General features: G+C 44.2%; 6 protein-coding genes across 6 annotated transcripts; 2 read left to right on the plus strand and 4 right to left on the minus strand.

The window, feature by feature from the left end:
* Positions 1-294: 294 nt before the first annotated feature.
* CCOS01_04308 (major facilitator superfamily transporter) lies at positions 295-2475 on the minus strand (the record flags this gene model as incomplete). The annotated part of the gene is made up of 6 exons (XM_060452490.1): positions 295-422; positions 484-896; positions 962-1386; positions 1487-1950; positions 2004-2082; positions 2143-2475. The coding sequence occupies 6 exons, from the start codon at positions 2473-2475 to the stop codon at positions 295-297; spliced, it is 1842 nt and encodes a 613-aa protein (XP_060316448.1).
* Positions 2476-5425: 2950 nt separating this feature from the next.
* On the plus strand, positions 5426-7027 carry CCOS01_04309 (uncharacterized protein; the record flags this gene model as incomplete). The annotated part of the gene is made up of 1 exon (XM_060452491.1): positions 5426-7027. The coding sequence occupies one exon, from the start codon at positions 5426-5428 to the stop codon at positions 7025-7027; it is 1602 nt and encodes a 533-aa protein (XP_060316449.1).
* Positions 7028-7227: 200 nt separating this feature from the next.
* Positions 7228-8243, minus strand: CCOS01_04310 (RTA1 like protein; the record flags this gene model as incomplete). Its single annotated transcript, XM_060452492.1, has 2 exons — positions 7228-7897; positions 7966-8243. 2 exons carry the CDS (start codon positions 8241-8243, stop codon positions 7228-7230), a joined length of 948 nt encoding a protein of 315 aa, XP_060316450.1.
* Positions 8244-11157: 2914 nt separating this feature from the next.
* On the plus strand, positions 11158-11489 carry CCOS01_04311 (uncharacterized protein; the record flags this gene model as incomplete). The annotated part of the gene is made up of 2 exons (XM_060452493.1): positions 11158-11229; positions 11301-11489. The coding sequence occupies 2 exons, from the start codon at positions 11158-11160 to the stop codon at positions 11487-11489; spliced, it is 261 nt and encodes an 86-aa protein (XP_060316451.1).
* A 463-nt stretch (positions 11490-11952) lies between these two features.
* On the minus strand, positions 11953-13071 carry CCOS01_04312 (uncharacterized protein; the record flags this gene model as incomplete). The annotated part of the gene is made up of 1 exon (XM_060452494.1): positions 11953-13071. One exon carries the CDS (start codon positions 13069-13071, stop codon positions 11953-11955), a length of 1119 nt encoding a protein of 372 aa, XP_060316452.1.
* Positions 13072-15245: 2174 nt separating this feature from the next.
* On the minus strand, positions 15246-16883 carry CCOS01_04313 (membrane-associated progesterone receptor component 1; the record flags this gene model as incomplete). The annotated part of the gene is made up of 2 exons (XM_060452495.1): positions 15246-15705; positions 16858-16883. 2 exons carry the CDS (start codon positions 16881-16883, stop codon positions 15246-15248), a joined length of 486 nt encoding a protein of 161 aa, XP_060316453.1.
* Positions 16884-21871: the final 4988 nt, after the last annotated feature.

The following is a 21871-nucleotide window of genomic DNA, read 5'->3' on the forward strand; positions in this document are numbered from 1 at the left end:
CATGCCGATTCCCATTAGTTTCCCGTCCCCGAACCATTAAACTCCCGGCATGGATAGCTCACCTACCAATTGAAACATGATCCAAGTCTCACAACGAAAGTCGCACCGTCGAGACACAGACATATCAGCTGCGAGAAGCCCACGTTTAAGATTCTGCGACAAGAATCTGGCTCCTTCTAGAACAGAACCGCCAGGAAAAAGACAATCCTCACTCTACGCTATTGGACGGGCTGCTGTCTGTGGCAGCCTCTAGTGCAAGACTCCAATTAGAGTACTTGCTCATGCAACGGTTTATTATTGCCTCTTTGAAACTTTGTCGGACGTCTTCATGCGTAACTTCTTGCCAAAGATGAAGAGAATTGGAATACCGGTCGAGACGACTAGGAGCATGATGGACAGATAGACTGTAAACTTCATTGGACCTGTCGAAAAGCATTCTTCATTAACAAGATGTGCAACATTCAGAGCGAATTTCAGACTCACCTAATTCTTGAAGCCAAGTTGTCACCTGTGTGTTAAGAGGAAAGGATATGAAAACACGTAGAGTCGAGACGTTTACCAGAACGGGACCAGCCCACTGGGGGTAGCTCTCAATGACATAGTTTTGCACAATCGGCGCTGTGATCAAGGTTGATGTCATGAGAAAGAAGGTCCCGAGCAGCAAGACGGCGTAATGAAGGTGGTTCTGATCGGCGTATCCAAACACTAGAGCACCCGTGATGGCGAAGAAAATGGGCAGGATGAGATTGGGAAGCTGGTGTTCGGCTTCACGGCCACCCTTCTTCTTCGAGATCCAGAGAGACACTGAGTCGGCGACTGGTCCACCGACGACGAATATGACGATAGTTGACAAGATCTGGGGAATTTGCGAAAGGCCGGTGAGTTCGAAAGGAACGCTATTGTTTGAACGAAATGCATTAGTATTTTGGTCCCAGGACGAACTACCGTGGTAAATGCTTACCCAGCAGCGAGAAGAGCGAATGAGGTCGCCTGTCCTGTCGCACCCATGACCATCCCAAATGCAACCTGCAATAGAGTGCACCACAAGACAGCGGGGAACATGGTGGTCTTGAGAGTGGCGATGATCTGGAGGCCGGCATCCTTCCAATGAGTTCCGCTCTGGAAGAACCCAAGGTCATCCCACCGCGTACGCGCGCCGTATGTGGCGTAGTCTAGCTGAGTGCGGTCCTCGCCCGCAGCTATGGGCCACAGCTGGTGTCCAGCAAGCTCTGCTTTGGATCTCTGTCTAAGTGTCTCGGGGACAAACAGGATAAGCATGATCCAGGTCAGGACGCCGACGGCGGATGTGATCCAGTAGATCCATCGCCAGTCCCAGTTGACAGCAATGTACGGACCAAGGATTCCGAAAAGCATAATCATTGGCCCCTACGTGAAGATGTCAGTTACTTGATATGGCTAACTCCTTACCGCAAATCGTGGGATTTGAAGGGTTGATGGTATGACGTCTCAGATGGCATGAACCTACCTGACTGGCAATGATGGACGCCACAGCTTTGTTTCTCTTGTGAAGAAACATCATGTCCTGGACGATCAAAGGGAGCAAGGCCTCGACAGCACCAGACCCAAGACCGTGGAAGACTCTGGCAGCAATATGGCTTGTAAGCGACTTGCTGTATCCGGCCCAGAACCCTCCGCCCCAGGAAAAAGCCGACGTGAGGATGAGGACCGGACGTCTACCGATGGCAGCGGTAAGAGGGACCAAGAGATACGTAGCAACACCATTACTGAGCATGGGAATGGTCGCCAGAAGAGAAACAGACGTTAGAGAAACTGGAGTCACGCCGGATGGCACAATGGCAAGAGGGTTTGGGTTGCCTTTGAGATCGGCATGCTTGAGAGTTGAAGCCGGATCGACTCCAGAGTACTCAAGGATAAACACGGGCAAGAGGCCAGCAACGGCGATCTCGGCAGCAAGCGAGACGGAGCCGACTGTGTGCTGTTAGAAATGGACGTTCCGCACATGTTGGACGGAAGAGGCTTACAGAAGCATAACGAGGCGACAGCAAGCCACTTGCGCCACTCAGGCAGATTGAGAGGATCCTTGGGATCCGGAGTAGGAGTCTTGATAGTCACGGTCAGTCTCCCAATGCATTTCGGATCCATCTGTGGTCATTCACTCACGGGCACAAGCCGGATGTTTCCATCCTTATCATAAATCTCAGTACTTCCAAGCACTTCCTCTTCATGGACGGCAGCCTCCTGCTTCTCAGCCGTGATCGTATCGATGGAATCGATCCTCTCGAGCCCTCGTCCACCTTCCTGCAAGGTCTGCATCGGATAGCGCGGGGATGCTGGGGTCAGCGCCTGGGAATGTCGAAAATCCACGATGCTGAATGGGATAAACATCTGCGAGCTGCGCTTGGCGTACTTATCGATCCTCGATTCTCGTCTACCGCCACTGACATTATTGAAGTCGATTGGGACGAGAAGCCCATCGTTTTTGTCGTCGTTCATGATTTTTTTGAGTTTGGATTAGGGGGAAAGTATAAAGGTTAACGTCAATAAGAAAGGGGGTTGAAACAGTCGCCTCGAAAATAGGAGGAAAAAAGTCAATGGCAAAGACACGGACGGTGTTTTTCGCGTCCGAAAGTCTCCAGCGAAAGGGGGATTAAATGAGCGAAGGAATCGAACAGGAAGGCATCGAAAAAGGTTGGGAGGAAGAATCCGGACCGGCCGTTTGGAAACTAAGTTGTTCTGATATCAGTATTTGGTCTCTTCATTGAGGACTGGGACGCGCATTTGCCTTCGAATGAGGAAGGTAGTAGATGGAAACGTTTGGATTGAAATTGCAGAGGCAAGACGGGGCATTTTTTACACGCGGCAGACTAGTGCAGATCATCGGTAAGGCGCCCCCACGTACCTTGTGTTGCGTAGTATTTTCGATCTCATTCAGACATCTGGAAGTTCTCTCCGATCATCTTAACATTGTCATGAAAAATCTCTCCTTATATGAGGTAACTTTTAGGAACGACTTACAAAGAGATCCGGAATATCCAGGAACCTCAAGCCAGCCTCCTGGTAAAACGAGAGTCTCATCAGGATCCGTTCCAAGACATTTGATGGGATGACAGCAAATGTTGTTTATAGATGGCGGTACCAGGAAAGCGATCATGCCAAAGCGTCCAATAACGGTCCTCTTCATGACCTCTTTTTGGTATTTTCTGCGTTCACGGATTATCCGGTGGCATCAAACGTCGAGATGAAGCTCTAGACCCAGTGACCTCCCCCACACATTCCCAAGATCATGTGCAATGAAGTACCCTGCGACTCTCGCGCGGCTTGTGGATACATGTAGATGGGATGGGCCGTGAAACAGCAGCCTTCATTTCAGTCGTCCCATGTTTGTATAGCCAGCGTTGCTCTTGCAGCGGAAAAGAGGGACAATGGCATGAGGAGATGGCAGAACCTGCGGGCCCTATGCTTGTTCTGGCGGAAAAAGATGAGGCTCAAAAGCGTGTTGTGTGAGGTGCCACATTTATGCATCTGGACGTGCGTCTGTCGACAGTTGGTTTTATCGTCGCTTTGACTGTAAGATCATCACCTTGTTGACCGGACGTCATGAACGCGCAATCTGGTGAGGAAAGAAGCAGAGACGATGAGTGTACCAATTTAGTAAAACTTGTTACATGGTTCGTCATGTCGGGTGCGAGTCCCTAGCAATTTACAGTCTCGAATAGATCGAGAAGAGTTCTAGAAAGTCTCAAGATCAGGACATGCTTTTTCTAGGAATAGGTCAAATGCCTGGATGCTGGTGTGGTTGGCAAAGAAGATCATTCGATTGGTTGCTCCGCAAAGTCTGATCAAAAAGCCCCGAAACCTTTCGAGTCTTCGGGGCTTGAGGGGCTGGGATAGGGCTGTCAACAGCATGGGCCGGCGAAAACCAAAAGCTGGACTCTGGAGCCCGTGCCTGGACGCGCCGAACCGGCGGCCGTTGCCAATTGACTTTCTATATCCCAGTTTCGTTGAGGTTTAACTTTGAGTTTTGATTTCTTTCAATACCTTACATTATCTCACCAAACGTCGTAATGTCAATTCTGCCACTAAGTGATAAGTACCAACTCCAGATTCTAGATGCGAAATCTTGCTGCAAAGTATAGTCAGAGCACTTGCAACTGGAGCTTAGGGGGAGGGCATAGACTTCACCCGGAACGCCCATGCTTCTTCCCCGCCAAGCTCTCGACGAAAGCAGGGCTTTGCTGTCACAACTGTCTGTTTCTGTTTCGGACAAGTATCCACATCCCGTCTCGGAAGGAGTTTATGCTGTAGATCACCCACTTCCCGTGTCAATGATGACAAACCTCCACGATGGAGGAATTGAGTGAGACGCTGCGAGTTTGGTAAACTTCGCGACGCGAGACCAACAGCAATGCTTTCGACATGATACAGATTCATATGGACCGTTTGGACATATTGATTAATTCTCACATCGCATTCGCCATGAAGAGAGGCGACTCTGATGATCTCGTGAGTAGTAAATTGCACCGAAGTTTTGTACATTTCCTATCAACAAGAAGAGTTCCATCAGCATTGGCGAGGACCATAGTTACCTGGGAACCTATGCTGTTATGTATACATATCCATACCATCTTAGTAGAGGCAGTCTAGGTCGACTAGAGATGAGTGTAGTGGTCTTAGGGTCCTGATAAGCATATCGTCTGCCTGTTCGCGACTACACAGGACCCTATGATACATGACCAGAGTTTTTTACTAGTACACATCGTGGGTTTGTCGGTAGAATCTTAGGTCTTCCCAACTCATTGCACATCTTGCGAATTTTCCCAACGTCTTGTGAACATCGAACGCGTTCCGCTAAAGCTCTCTTACCGACACCCTATTTCCTAATTCTGGTGCACTTCTGGCTTTCTCAATCTTCACTATGCTCTGACGGTACGGCCCTTCACGGCCCCTCCCCGACTGTGGATCCGATCTGCGGGCCGAGTTCTTATCGAATCCGGCGTGAATCACCGTTCAAATGCCGGCCTGACGTAAGACTCGCACGGTTGCGTCTCCTGGGTGTTAGGCAGCCGTTGGATAAAGCCCTGCGGGCGGCATCGATTTAGTCCTCTCATTTCATTGGTTTAATATCGAAGCTACAAGGCCAACTTCAGTGTGGACACGCTGCGCCTTTGTAGGAAGGGCGCTAGCAAGGTAAACATTTTTGGCGCAGTACTTATTAGAGACATGTCATCCCCATTCGTTTAAGCACAAAAGTTCCAAATTGTTGACCTTTCGTCGTCTGTGGTGGCTGAGCGGCTCGCAACGGGCTGCGTAATTTTGACCTCGTATTCTCAAGTATTTGCGACCTGAAACCCATTCCTGCCATCGTCGGGTGTCTTTCATATCTCGTAATAACCTTGGGAAACCCGGGGGTACTCCTTCGTTACAACATACAGCATTGTTCACCATGATCGTCGACACAAGCTCTCCGCCTAAAAGAACCCGGGAAAGCACATCCAAAGTCCGAACCGGGTGCAGCACCTGCAAAGCTCGTCGCGTAAAATGTGATGAAGCGAAGCCCGTTTGTCGACGGTGCACCGTCGGAAGCCGGAAATGCGAGTACAAGTCGACAAGTCCAGCACGATCACCCCATCATAACGTGATCACCGTTTATGTTCCCCCTACGAAAAGTCAGCCGGCATTTTTCGAAAACACATGTGGCCTTGATTTCTTTCACACCAACATTGGCACGATACTTGACGGACAGTTTGATTCAGAGTTTTGGAGGAAGCTTGTCCCACAGTTATCACACTCCGAGCCGTCGATCCGACATGCAGTGTCGGCAGTCAGTGCAGTTTACCGCGATGTTGAGGCATCATTGCGGCATCCATCAGGGTTTGTGAAAGCCAACCCCGAGGCACAGAGAGAATGGAAGCTCGCACTCAAGAGCCTCTCTGCTCGAATTCAGACGAACCCAAACTCCAGCCTGGTACCTTTGGTCTGCTGTCTTCTGTTTACATGCATCGAGTTCCTTAGAGGCGATGCCGACTTATCAATGCTTCACATCCACAACGGGTTCAACATTCTGGCCCCCCTCAGACCCAACAGCGGCGCCACACCGGAGACAGGGTCAAGGGCCCCCTGCAACGATCTCACCTTGATTCAGGATCACATCTTCCCAATGTTCTCACGCCTGGGCATCCTCTCCTGTCTGGCCGGTAGATTTACCCCGCCAGTCTACATGCATACGGAAGAGGACGAATCTCCACACAAGGACTTTGAGGACGCTAGACGGAGGTTATTCGCTATCGCTGACGCCTGCATTCGGTTCATCAACGCGGTCAGCCCCAAGGCAGACACGCTGCTTGTGGGCATTGATGACCTTGTTGAGCAGGCCAAGCTGCAGACCAGATTAGAAGTATGGCACAGGCAGTTCGATGATCTCTTGAAACGGCTGCAGTCTGTCGGCAACCCGCCCAACCCAGACGCGGTCAACATCCTTCTCGTAAACCACAAGGTCGTCAACATTTGGACACGAGTCTGCACTACATCTCAGGAAACAGACACAGATGTTTACAGATCAGACTTTGACGAGCTGGTGACGTACGCAGAGCAAGTCATCAAGCCAGGCAAGGTACAGGCAGGACCACAACTTCTTTCATTCGACGTCCAACTCCTGGCACCGCTATTCTACGCCGCGCTAAAATGCCGTCACTCGTCAATACGATGGCGTGCCCTGGAGCTGCTCCGTCTGGCACCCCGACGAGAAGGTTTATGGAACGCGCACCACGCATATCTCACGGCCAAGCGCATAGTCGAGCTGGAAGAACAGCATCTAGGTGGAGAAGGAGCTCTACCCGACGAGACGTCGAGACTTTTTGGTCTGCCTCTACCTGATGACCAGTCACGGGTCTACAACCTGTGCGAGCTGCCATTTGACTTTCGTACGTTCGATCATAGTGTGGTGGCCAGCCCAACCTGCCCAGGCACGCTTGAGGCCAAGTTTCAGACCAGACCAATGGGTGTGTTTGGAGAGTTCCAGAATTTCACGGAGTACATCAAGTTATGATATGGTGGATATCTATGAATTGCGCCCATATCTTCTATATTCTAGAGCCTTCCTTCAACTTATTGTACAGCCGGTACTTTCCTCGTCTCCAATACAAACCAATACTCCAGTCAAATCCACAGTCCATGTCCATTACTCCACCTGCCACTAGATACTCAAACAACTCTCAAATCTGTGCATTTGCCTTCTTCCAAACGATCTCAAGCATGATTGCCTTGAATCTCCTCCATAGACGAGCTGCTCATTTCAAAGGCAGCCTTCCTGGAGTGCTTAACAGACCAAGCCGCGCTGCTCCACTGACCATCAAAACCAATACCGGGATGGAGAACCGTTACAGCGAGGATTGCCAGGAAAATCATGGGCCCCTCCAAGATCATGAAAGAAACCTCGTCATTGGCAATAGGCCCGTTAAAGCCCTGCTGCAACTCCGCAACACGATAAACCGAGCGGATGAAGACAAGCAAAACAGCCGCCCCGAGCGCCCACTGGAACAAGAGGAACTTCTTTGTCGACCTGAGCTCAGCGAAGCGTGATCCACCCTTGTTGCCCTCGGTCGTCTTGCGGAGGCGGAAGACGAACTCCAGCCACAGGAGCATGAAGACTAGCAGGGACACGACTTGGAACACAACACCCGCGACCATCATTGCTCTGCCTGTCTCCCTGCCGGAGTGTGTGTTTGCAGTAGCTGCGATACCGCCACCGGCGCCCTGGAGAACGAGTGAGATAAAGTCGCTCGTCATGAATGTGATTGCGTAGGTGCGAGGGCTGAAGCGAGAGATGTGCTGGCCGTGGACGATGATGATACGGGAGAGGCAGAGGTAGAGGGCACCGGCGAGGAAGGCGGGTGCGATTGTAAGAGGAACGAGGTAGCTGTCGACATTTTGTCAGATACTCTCAAAGGCCATGGAGTGCGGAGAACTGCTCGGTCCAAAACTTACATGATGAAGTTGTTGAAGTCGAATGGGTTGTTATGCAGCATGATTCTGCCGGCATATCCGACGACCTCGAGGACGAGACCACAGATCATGCCGACCATAAATCCCCATGTCTTATATCGGATGCCGAGACCAATCTGGGCGATCAAAAGCAGCCCAAAGGCTGCAGCGTAGACTGCATTACCAGCAAGAGTTGGAAGGTATTCAACTTGAGCACAGCTGAGGGGACATGTTTCCACGGTGCAGTTGGCATTTGTTAAAAGAGGGCAAACTTCCGACATTGTGTCTGTGGGTTTACAAAGACGAGGTAAAGAACAACGTGAGGGAGCTGAGACCGGAAGAACTTTCGATGCACTGCGTTGCAAGGTTGGTGGACTGATCAAATCGATGCGATCCCGTCCATACACATATATATCTACGCGCCCTCTCCGCAGTTCGCAACCTCGACAATAGCATGTCCAGAATTCCAATCCTCTCGCACTCTCGCAGTCGACAGCCCTATTCGGAAAGGGGCTAGACAGATACGACCTGTCCGCTACAGCCTACAATCCTCATGTCAACATAGCCTCAATCCCGAAAGCCACATGGCATGATTCGCCAGTTCGCATCTGACACCGAAAGACTGCGAAATCAAGTCAGCGTTGACCCCTTGCGCCATATGCTTGGCACCTAGCCAAGTGCAGTCAGAGCCTCCCGAAACGAGAGCTCCCGATTGGTGACGGGGTCGGACTCTCGTATCCAGCTAACCAAAAATCGCTTAGCGACCCTCTGGGTAGGCGCCCCAAAGATAGACTCGTACAGTCCTAACGCAAATAGGAGATAATGCGACTCTCAATATACAGGCCGCAATACGGTTGCACAGAGGGAATGCGGTTTGATAACATGTCAACATATCAGAAAGCCCGTTGGCGTTCTTGCTGACATGGTACGCGTCCGCTGCAAAAGTCTCTTGTCGCTGTTCAGCCGCGTCATTTTGCTTCGCCACTTATCGTCACCAATTCCCTCTAGAGGTCATTGCCCCCTTGATAATTTTATCCGAGAAGCAAGTTGCTCTCCTGTGCGGTTTGAGCTGAATTGCGGATGTCGATGCCCACAACCGAATCGCGATGCGATGGCGCCAATAGCCGGCCTACTCCATGTATTATGTGTCCAAACAAAACGGAAAGGACCGCAGCTGGAGAGATGATCAACAAACCTTGAACATACGGCTGGTCACCAATCATGTGCTTGGTCCGGCCGACGCGTAGGAAAAGTTGAAACTCACCAAGGCCCTTTACGTTTTCTTCTATCTTATACTATGAGTACAATGGCATCGTCAATCTACGTATGGAGTAGTTATATTTACAATCGAACAGCGAGCAGTGCGGGCATGGGTGGCTAACAGGGTGATGGCAGATCATGCATCGCACCAATGGCCAGGCTGAATAAGTACCTCTTGCGCATATTGGGCGTCATACTAGCCTGTCGAAAGTTGATTAAGGACACGAATAAACTCCTACCAGGAAACCACAAATCGTTGCACAATGATGTTCCTTGATGCAGCCGCCTCCAATTTGAGGTGCGAGATCGACTTGAACAGGATCATTCATCTGTATTAGCAACCGACTAGGATCTGCCTGGAGCCGATCAAATATTGACGATATGTTGGGTCGGGTAAACATGCTCCTTTGTTCATGGTGGACTGTCATTAATTGAACAAGCCCTGTTTACCGCCACGTGATACCTTAGGTACTTCCCTTGCCGATCATATGTCACTCGGAAAAGACTGTTCACTTGGGGAATTTGACTTGGCCGGGTATGGATTCTTGGGGGAAGATAGGGCAGAAAAATCATGAAGTCTTCATTTTTGTCAGTTCTTCCATTCTCATTTGACCGCTCCGACGAACTGTACTACAGACCAATTCCAAGTCGACCCAATGGAACTACCACTTATAATAAAAGATCCAATGCGATGAATATTCATCATGATAAGGAAAGAGGAAACGGCGAAATGATGTTAAAGGTACCCATAGTACACACATCGTGGAGGCTCGGTCGGACTAATCTGAGCTCTAGGATCAGAAGGATCAGCAAGGTGGGGAAAATGATGTTTGGACAGCAAACGGATACAACGGGCGTTGCAGAAATGGACCAAGCTGCGAATGATTCCGGGGAGATCAAACCAAATACGTTGACGAAAGGTAGTCACCAGATCGGAACGCAGGATGTTGTGGACAATAGATGTATGTTCACGCCCGTCGTACACATCATGTGTTTGCCGGTCTGGCTTTTGATGGACTGTGGTCTTCAGTGATAAGCTACCACCCACTCCTATAGCATGACTTCCCAAAGCGAGTGTGAACAACGAAAGAGAACAAGGAATGATAGACGCTTCATCATGGGTTGGATTACACCTACTTGATCGCTCCCAAACACCTCCTGCGCCCGCAGTCTGCAAGCCACCAAGCTTGGCCGTGCATGTGCGAAGTCCCTGAAGGACACAAGACTCTTCAGATGCCGAATACATGCTGATATCAGACGTTGAACAAGGAGTCCTAGAGAACAAACCTATGGAAGAGCTTCCTTCAGATGGAAAAGTTGGCAAATGTTTCTCCGCGTCGTGAGTGTCTGCGCCTGGCGGTATAGCCACTCCATTCATTGAGAGAGCAAAGTAATTGAGAGCAGCTATTCAGCCACTTTGAGCAAGCAAAATCTTGAGTGCGGCGGGGAATGAATTGACCAGGGACCTATTCACTTTGGCAAGATCGGCTAGATGTTATGGGTAAGAATTCATCGCTTCACCTGAATCGCATCATATTGCCTTCGAAGGCATGAGCCTTTGTTCGTCATGAACAAGCCTCGATTCAATGGGTCGCATTTGCCGCCACGCGCAAACTTCTGGAAAAAAAATACCAGGCTGTGTTATTGATTCCTCAATTTCTGACGCCATTGAGTTCTCTCGATTCCCAGCTTGAGCATGACATGGATAGGAGGCATAAATAGCTAACGGCTAGCTATCATTCTGTAAGCTTCTCTGATACCACACCGCCGTCACAACCTAACAACCTTTCCCATACGATTTACCTGCTAAGCAGAATAGACACGGTCTTCAAGCAAAAGAAGACATCCAAGCTGATAAACCTTGACAATGGGGAAACATGTAAGGAAGTTAAAGATTTCGAAGGGATTGAAACACCAGCAGAGACAGCATAACTAATGAACTCGAAGAAAAAGGAGAAGATGACACCAGATGCTGTGCGTCGCTTCATTCACAATTGGGGTGAGAATGTAAGAGTCACTCAACCTTCTCATTATAAGATATCAAATTTATGCACGTCAGGAACTAATAGGGATACTAGGACGAGAGAACCCAAAGAGCTATCACAGCAGCCAGGATGCACTTCCCCAATGATCCCCTCTGGGAAGAATTGGGCATGTCGACTGGAAGCAACTCGGCTGGTTCTGGTGGTGGCTCTTCCAGCTCTGGCGGACAGTCTGGTGGAGGTTCTGGTGGTGGCTCGGGCGGCGGCGGCGGTTCGAAGAAGTAGCCACGGGAGTCTTGCTACAGTTGGAATATGTAATGAGCTCAGTGATAACTCCACTCATGCCAGTATCTCAACATATCTGCTAAGTAGGCAGGAGCTTACGTAGCCGATAGTATCTCGACAAGCTCTACAAGAAGTAACCCCGCCCCCTCTCCCCCCTCCTCCGCGGCAAGTCAACTCAAAATGTGAGACCTTGTGTGCGCCACATAGGAAAGGTGAATAAAGTGATCATGAAGATTTCAAAATCGCTTCCCACGTGCAGTCAATTGCGGGGTATGAGTTACTTTCAGTTGGATCAGAAATCAATATATTTCATAGCTTTTCCCTCTCTTTCCCCTATCTATAAGTCCCAACCAGGAACCAGAACACCAAGCTCCCATGAGTGCCAATGCTTCCCAAGGTATCATAGTAGTTTATCCATCCCCCAAACACCCTTTCATGCCCATTTCTGTTCAACCCTATACTCTCACTGCCTCTGTGAAGGATATTGATATCGCGCAGGTTGCGGCTGCACCTCCGTCGCCGGCATCTCCACAGCCCCTGACGGAGATTGCGGCACATGAGAAGCCGGCTGCGAAGCAACAGGTATCGAAGCCAACTCAAACACACCCTCCTGCTGAGCAGGTTCCTGCGGCGGAGCAACGTACGCAGCTTGCGGGTGGTGGCCCCAAGCACCCAAGTTTGCCCCTTGTTGCGGTTGAAGATGCGCATACGGCGGCTGCGGTGAATTTGTCGCCCACGTCTGTCCACCGGGACTCGTAGCCGTGATTTCGGAGACGGGCCTCCAGCCTGGTTGCTGCTGCTTGTTCTCGTTCTTGTACTCTTGCGCGCCGGTGTACGCGGCGTATCCACCCGCCCCAGTGCCGGCGACGCTCGCGGGCGGGCTGTATTCGGTAAAGGGCCCGTGTTGTGGGTTATTGTGGCCCGTAGCACCGATGCCGCCGCCGAGCATTGGGCGGTGGGACTCGTCGTGGGCGTCGCGGCTTCGCTTGATGCGCCAGATGAAGGCGGCGAGGCAGACAAGGGCGATGGCTCCTGCGCCGGCGCCGACGCCGACGCCGATTTTGGCAGTCGTGCTTAGGCCTTTGTCTTCCTGTGCTGGAGTCGATGTCGCGGGTGTAGGTGTTGATGTGAGGGTGATGGTTGCTCCGCCTGTGGTGGTCGTCATCATGGTAGTGGGCGTAGCTGTCTTTGATGTGGATAAAGTTACTGATAGCGATGCTGTCGCGCCTGTGGCGCCGAGGTTGAGGAATTGGTCTTCAGTTATGGATATCGGCGTCTTGGAGTCTGAGCAGGCGGTGCTCATGGATTGATAGACTGTGCGGAGGGTATCCTTTGCTTCCTTTCCTAGACACGTCGCTGCGTTTGTGACGAATTTGCCCTTGTCATCGCTGCAGAGGCACTTGTTCATCGTTGCGACTGTGTCGCCGTCGCATTTACTTGCGTCTGAGGAGGCGTAGAGGCATGGTTGGGCGGCTGCTGGGTAGAGGTCAAAGTTATTTTGGTATTTTGCGAGAGCTGGTGCTGCGAGGAGGAGAATGCTCAGCAAGCTCCTTGTCGTTGTATTCCTCCGCGCCGACGCCATTGTGAAGAGTTGGAGGGAGTGTCGCTCTGTCTGCTCTAATCTCGAGATGGTGTTGATGGTTGAAAACCAGGGGTTTTGGGGGCCAGAAGATAGATCACTTTTGGGTGGTGACTACTGTAGAGCTAGGGATCGACAATGCGCGTCATGCACTTGGGCGGCGTCGATGAAAGTCTAACTCGAATTTCGCTCAATTGGGTTCCGATTCAGGTTGAGGCGGTGTCTCAGTGCTGTTGGTTCGGTCGTCTGAAAGAGTCTCTGTGGTGTATCCATACATTCGTGTCTGCTCGCCAGAGATGGTGATGGCCAGTTCAAGGGGTCTAGTTGAGTTCGGCGGCAGTGGGCGAAACAAATTGGCAGAGATACCAAGTACTTAGTAGAAGGAATGATGAAGGAGGCGTGACGGGGGGTTTTAAGGAACACCGTCCGGAACAACGATTATGAATCTAGATGGAGCCGAGCTAGAGCAAAGGAATGGCTGGAATCACTAGCGCAACAACGGACGGATTGACGGATTGGAGGCTGAGGCTTGGATACCTCTCACATGGAGACAATGGGCACGGGGAGAGCGTAGAGAATGACGAAGGGTGGGAATGCAGCGGTGCAGTGCAGACGATGCGACTAGGGGGAGGGAAGCTTGTTTCCCTTCTTTCTTTGCCTTTCCTCGTTGTTGTTTGGTTTATTTCTCTTTTTGCCTATATGTAGGGCTGAAGGCTGAGCATCAGCGCAGGTACATGTAACCATTCATAGATACACATTGAGAACCAGATGTATAAGGTTACAAGATACTGGTCCAGGCACGAAGTAATATTGTCCAGGGGCTGTGTTTGCTTCTGGACGTTCCGCAAGGGAAACCAGAGCAAACTTTGAAAGATGCTTCTCTATGAGGAACGTGGGTGAGATCGAAGACATGGAATCGGGACGGGACAACGAAGCAGACTGGAGCATAGCGCCGGAGGATCTGCGACCCTTGCCGGATTCGACGAACCGGGGCTAATTTTAGAGGCTCATAAGCCCCAGTCGTCTGGGCTGGCTGGATGACCGTCAGCCACACATCCAGCTCTGCTGTGTTCCTCTGGTTTCATTGTAAAGAGTGGGATACGGGAAGAAGACTAGAAGGAGAACGAAACGGCCTTCTGTTGTGACATCTTGGGCGCCTGTGAAGAAGGCGCATCGTCGTGCTCTTGTTGAGGAAAGTGAAGAATATCGAACGCTTTCAGTCTGAGACGGATTGTCTTAGCAGCCTGGTCAATCGACATTCCAGAGCAACTCGCCAAGACCAACAGAGAGTTGACATAAGCGCACACATCCGGGTACTTCATCTCATCTCATGCCCCAACCCCCGTGGCTCAGCTTCCCCGGCAACCCGGATGCCGCTGGAACCGGAGGCAGTAAGTTAACCACACGCAATGGACGGATACTGGTCGAGGGCAACAACAGTGTGTCCAGAGCGAAGGATCACTCGTGGATTCGTGGCACGGTCATTCGGAGGCTGCAACAACGGCCTGAAAATAACCGTCAAGCCACGCGAATCCAATCTCCTGAATATCGCTGCCTGCGCTGGAGCTTCATCGCAAGCCTCGAGGGGGAAGAGAAAGGAAACTGGTTCGGAAGAGACAGGGGAAAGGGAGGGGTCCAGCCACCACGGTCAGGCCGTCAGCATCATTTCATCTCACTCACAATTTTTCCTCGCTGGCTCCTGGTGATGACGCTATAATCTGACTAACCTAAAAGCGGCCCTCTTTTGGCGGCTGCCTCCCCACGCAGCTCCCTTGCGTCATGTCATTGTATCTTAACAATGGGGAGCGCAACAATGCATGTTGTGGAATCTAATTCTTCGGGCTGGCTGTCAGTCTCTTTCGAGGCACAGGGAAAAGCCGTGGGCGCTTGACTGGTCATCAAGTCCGCGATGTCACAATGATATCGAACGCGTCCAACTTCCTGTGCGGTCTCCGAGCATTGAAGAGATATTGGGCCTGTTCTCAAACACTGTAGAGCGTGTGGAACAAAGGTAAGTGGCTTGGATACTGGTTATCCATCTCGAGTCGAGTGACACCGATAGTATCAGAAATTTGCGAAACCTCGTCGAAGAGAGCTCTCTTTCAACATTTAAGTCTATTGAAGCCCTGCTGGGAAACACAACGTTATCAGTTCTACCAATTTTACCAGTATTGAGTCTATTTCTCCTCATCACCGACGGCAGTAAGCCTGCCGACAACAAGATACTTGCTGTCAAAGTTCTCTTCCCATCCCTGAAGCGCCTCAATCTCGTCCGGTCCCAGTCCTTCAAGCGGGTCCAACGGACCGTCCAGATCCTCCGTCAACATATCCTCGTCAAAGCTGCCGAGTGCCAGGCCGCGCGAAGCATCCCGGCCGGCGAAGTTGGAGTAGGGTCCGCCGGGTCCGTAGAAGTTGCGACCGTGTGAGACGTCAAAGACGCGGCCGCGGACGGCGAGGTAGATGGGTGTATCGTTCTCGCCGGTAAAGGGGAGGAGGGTGCGCGGGTTGAAGACGCGGAAGACGGTCGCGGGCGGCTCTTTCGGAAGGACCGGAGGCGGGGTCGGTCGGAGGAGGACGTAGATTGTGTAGATGTTTACGAGGAGGAAGAGAATGTTGAGAGGGGTGAAGAAAGCGTTCCTGAAGGGTGATTAGGTTAGCTGACTGATTTCCACAGAAGAGTGAGTTAGTTGACTTGCCCTTGGTCCACGTGCAGCTTCACTGCTTCCTCCTGGAGTCGCTTGTCGACGTAGTCCATGATGATGGTTCGAAGGTATCCGTACGCTTCGAGGGTTTGTCGGAGCTGTTGTCTAACCGAGGTTCAAGGTATTCTAGCTTGCCCACAACTTTGATCTATTCTAGAGTTCTAGAAGAATAATATCGAACATAAATTGGCCAGTCCCGCTTCGTGTCGCAAGATGAGGCTGTTCAAGCTGTTGTCGACAAGAGAATCATTGCGATAGCGACCTCTCTCGCCAGACTCCGTCGGAGCTCTCCAAGTTCCCGTCAATGGCTCGGGCCTCTGCTGCTCCGTGCACTGCCGAGCTGTGCCCCGCCAAAGCCCCATCTTATGTCATCATTAAGCTTGATCCACTCGATTCACGTGACGCATGCTTTGTCAGCAATGCGATCTAGAATTGAAGCTATCACGACTTCCCGGCGCTGGGGTCGCTGATGATCATCTCAATAGTACATGTATGTGAAGTATTCTCACGTCTCATGACTTGGAGTTTTTACTCATCTTGAAATCTTGTCAGTCTGTCGTATACCGTATCAGAAAAGAGCTCTAAAGCATATGCTGGGAACTCGACCACAAGCCGTGTTACGATAAAGGCCACGGATGCACCAAAACGTACACATGTATGTACTACCATATTACTATGCCTTTGGGTTGACTCAGAGTTTCTGTACTGCTAGTGCGCGGCGACCTTTCTAGGGATCGTCCCTACAAACCATTCCTCCAATCTTAAATTAATGAGGTACAACAGCCTTCGGCAAAAGGGCAACCTGCTTTTAGTTCACTCCGACAAGACAAAGCCTAGGAAACAGTCCATGTCAGCTTTAATGCCTAATGTGATCGATGGGTGACCCAGAAAGCCTGAATGTGGATGCCTATAGGATATAAAAGTATGTCTCAAATGGAATACATTGACATGGTGAAAAAGGTGTTTACTAGATCTGTGAGTTCAAGTTGCCATTTTCAACATCCAATTCAATTGTTGTCGCTTTGATGCTACAAGCATCGCTTGTCATCTCCGTGATCGTTGATCGGACGGTCTCTAGATAGCTCACTCCTGCTGGACTTCAGCAGCGCGCATGATGAGCATGACGATGATGATGAATTGTTTAACGCCGGTTCCACCCCTCAAGGGGTAAAGGGCGCCTACATCGGCCGCCGGAAACTATCGACCACTACACATAGTGCGAATAAAAGAGAAAAGCAATATAAAACCCTTAGCCTTAGGCCCGTATCGCGAATTAATCTTGGTGGAAGCGCGCATGCCACGGGTGATGCGAGAGGTAGTTAGCTTAATCTAGCCGCAGTTGAGGTAGAAGTCGGTACTAGAGAGCTTATGTAGAGTAAGATGGTTAGGGCGAATTAAGAAACCACCAGTAGCAAGTGTTAGGCCTCGCCGGTTAGACCCCGTTAGTTAAGGGATAGCTTAAGGGGTATAAGGAGGGGGACTAAGTAATAAAGGAGTAGCTTAGGTATATATAAAATACTAATAATATATTTTAAAAAAAGGGTAGATTTTAATAATTTATTTTTTAAACCTTAATAATAATTAACTTTTATAAGCTTCTTTTTTATATTATATATTTATTAATAATTTAAAATTTTTATTTATAAAAAGGACTAAGCTAAGAACTTAAAATATTAATAAGAACGAGATATAATAAGAGAGTATAATTAGTATTATAATAATAAAAAAAGGACGATTTATTTTTATTAAACCTCTTAAAATTACCTTTTTTTTAATAAATAATATAAAAACGGAACATAATAAAACGAACTACGTAATAATAATATAAAAAGACCATATTATTAAAAATATTAATAAATTTTAAATAAAATAATAAACCTCTTACCCTCGCTCATTAATACTTAAACTAAATAATAAGTAATAAATTAATAAAACTATAAAAATAAGAACAATAATTAAAAAAAAAATCTTTATAATAACATATAAAAAGTAACTATATAAAAAATAAATAAATTTAAAATATTTATAAAGCTTTTTAAATAGCTTAACCCCCGCACTAAGAGCTATAATTTTAATTATAATAACTTTAAATATTAATTTTAATATAAATAAAAATATAAACCCCCGGACTAAGGATAATTTAATAAATAAAGCTATATTTAAAATACTATTTAAGTAATAATAAAGCGATAAGTTCGTATTACTTAAGCCTCTAATTATTAGCTCTTTTTTAATTTAAATAAGTATTATAAATAAAACGTTTATATTTAAGTTACTATCCCTCCCTAATTTATTATATATTAATAAATTAGTATAGGACTTATAGAGCTTCTTATTTAACTATTATTATTATTTTAACTTATAAGCTTAATAAATAAGAATAGATTATAATAAAGTAGTATATATAATTAGCTACTTAAATAGTAATATAAAAACCTCTTAAATATATTATATTTTTAATTATAAAAAGGTCCCTAGGTTTATAATAAACTAAGTTATATAAAAAGAATTAGAAACTTTTTTATAAAATAACTTATCTAATCCCGCTAACTAAAGGATAATAATAAGTATATAACTAAATAATACTTCGTAAAGCTAAAAAGAGAGGGTTAACGAGTTCGTTAGTCGTATTAATAAGCTTAAAATAAAATTAAAATATATTTTAATAAAAAATAAAAAATTTCTATATTAATAAATAAACTATAGCCCGAACTACGCTTCGTAATAATATTATAAATAGAACTTCCGCGGACTTATTTATAATTAATATTATTAATAAAACGTATTAAATAATCCTTATTATTAATAAGGAGCTTATAAATATTCTCTAAGTAATATTTTAATTTAAATTTAAATAAGCTAGTAAGGAGATATAAGGGCGCTAATAAGCTAATTATATAAAGAATATACTATAACTTATTTAATAAAAATATTACGTATTATAATTATAAAAAAACTAGTTATATTATAAGAAATTACCCGTAACTACGGGAGTAGTATTAATAATATTATAATTATAATAAAACTAAGTACTTTATTAATAACTATCTAAGCGTTATATATTATAAATATAATTAAAAAGGGTATAAAGCTACTAATTATTAATTAAACCTCGCTCTAACTAAATAGTACGGACTAATAACGAGCTTAAATACTATTTTAATAAAAAAGGTAATTAGTAATTAATAAAAATAGTGCTTAAATATCCCGACTTATATATACTTAAACTAAGTATAAAAAAAGCTAAGTACCCTTATTAATTTAGGAATAAAAAAAAACGTAGTTAATATCGGGCTATTTAATAGCTTTAATATTAATTTACGAATTTACTTATTATTATAATTAATAAATATTAAAGGTAAATAAATAGAAATACTAAGGAGCTACTATTTATAACTTCGAATTATTAATAATAATTACGTAATAAAAATATAGTTATATCGCTTTATAATAACTAATATTGCGGTATTTATATTTATACTTAGTTTCCTTTAGCTAGAGGATATTAACTTACTAATTAGTTAGAAATAAAAAAAGTAGCGGTATTTAATTTATAAATAATATATCTACTTAGATACCCTAAAAAAAGGGCTATTAAATAACTTAGTTTTAATAATACTCGCGTATATCGTAATTAACTTAACTATAAATAGCGACGTAATATTAATAAGTATAACTAAAAATTAGAAATTATAATACTAAGATTTTAATAACTTATTTTTAAAAAAAAAGGTTATTTTATTATTAAATAGAGTACTATATAACTATTATATCGAACTAAATAACGCTATACTTATTTTTTAAAGACTTATTTATTTATTATTAAATTATAAACTAAAGATTTTATGAGATTATTTAATAAAAATAGAGGCTAGGGGCTAAATACGCCCTTTTATAAGCCTAGTTAGAGTACTTATTCTTTTTGTATTTAAAAAAAGAGAAGAGTTATAACTTTATATTAATTATAAAGCGATTAATAAAATTATATAAAAAAATAGAACGCTATTATTACTAATTAGCGAGATATTAAATAAATTATTTAATACCTCTATTTTTATAAAACTAGACTTTAAGAACGCGTATTACTATATACGTATAGCTAAGGGCGATAAATAAAAGACGGCTTTTTATATTAAATATAAGTAGTTCGAGTATTTAATAATACTTTTTAAGCTAATTAACGCGCCCGTAACTTTCTAAATATATATTAATAACGTTCTAAGTAGCTTAGTTAATACTCTTTATATTATATACCTAAATAATATTTTAATATATAATAATAACTACGTAATATATAAAAAGTACGTACGTAGCGTATTATAAAAGTTATAATAATAGAACTTATATCTAAATAATAATAAATACGAGTTTTATATATTACGTATAAGATTCTTAGGGTATATTATATTTAATAAAAATATAAAAATAAAACCTACGTATACCGAAGCTATAATAAATTAGCTATTTTTAAAGAGCGTTAAAAATATATAAATATTTTTTAGATTTACGGGGTTTTATTATAGATTTATTAATAATTATATTAAAATAACTATATTTTTAATAAACTTATTAAGGAAAATAAAACTAAGATAGTTAGAGCTATTAATACTTATTATAAAGTTATTTAAGAAGTTATTAATAGTATTTATTAATATATTAATATTATAATATTTTAACCCTACCTTATTTACGTAGTTATATAGTGGTTTTTTTTTCCGGCTTTATAAGTATAAAAGATCGACCTTAATAGGATTACGCTTTTAAGAGAAATTATATAATACAGTATACTTTTTAACTATATAATATATATAATATACCCTAAGTACGCGCTTAACGTAATATAGTAATTTTAATATAAAAACCGCTATATAATTCGGGATAAATAAGCTGCCCTCTTTAGTAGTAGCGCTAGTTAAAAAGGTTAATAATAGAGGTTAGCTATAATAATTAGCTATAATAGTTAGCTATAATAGTTAGAGGTAGCCCTTAACTATAGAGGTTCTAAACTTTAATAGCGACGTAGAGGTTTTTAGAAAAAGGGCTAAATGGGCTAATATTTATTATTTTTCGTATATTTACGTAGTTATAAATAGACGCTTCGGCTTAAGTTATTAGCTTAGTAATTACGTAATTATTTAAGAGTAATTAATACTTAATTACTTATAAGTTAAGGAAATTAATAAATATAAAGAGCTGCTATAGTATAAGAAATATAGAGCTATTAGCTATTATAAACGTATTAAAAAACTAATAATATTAGAATGGGGTGGGGCGATTAGTCCTAGTAGTTCTTTTTTAAAGCTAATTAAGTATGGGTATTTATAGGAGGGCTAATTAGAGTAAAATATAAGGGGAAGGGCCCCGATTAAAAATAAAAGTTCAATAGTACGGATTTTTATTTTAATTATATATATACTTTTTAAGATCGAACTAGAGCTTTTTTAATAATTTATTTTTAAACGTAATAATATAAGATAATTAAGAAGTTTATTTTTTTAATTTAGCTAATACTATCCTTTTTTTTTTAGTTATAATTCTATTAATTAAGGCCGTATTAACCTAATTAAAAGAGGTATTTTATATTACTTTTATAAGTATTAGTAGTTTTTTTAAAGTACTATACTACGAGAGTCTTTTATACCTTATACGTTTTTAATAATCTCCCTTTTTAAAAATCCTTTTTTTATTAAATAAGAGAATAAGTAAGAGAAGACTTAATTTAATTAAAAAGGTTTTAAATAATTAATTAAAGAGAACGGTATAACGATTAAAATAAATATAGGTAATAAGACTTTAATTTAAAAAAAGTAATTAAATAATTAAGATATAAAGGTAAAGATATATAAAAAAGGACTTTTTATTTAATAAAATAGGGGATATAATAGATTTTAAGAAGTAAACGAGATAAAAAATAGAGGAGAATGCGGATACGTAAAATTAAATTAGGCCTAAATATAAAACGCTACGATAATATAATAAAATAAATAATAAGTTAGGATTAGAACTAATAGAATACTTTAATAAGTATAACTAGTTATTTAATTAGACTGTTCCCTGTTAATTAATATAGCTTAAAAACTTAATAATAAACTTATTTAAAA

This window comes from Colletotrichum costaricense (assembly GCF_030867565.1).
Source record: "Colletotrichum costaricense strain IMI 309622 chromosome Unknown Scaffold_4.1, whole genome shotgun sequence".
NCBI lineage: Eukaryota > Fungi > Ascomycota > Sordariomycetes > Glomerellales > Glomerellaceae > Colletotrichum > Colletotrichum costaricense.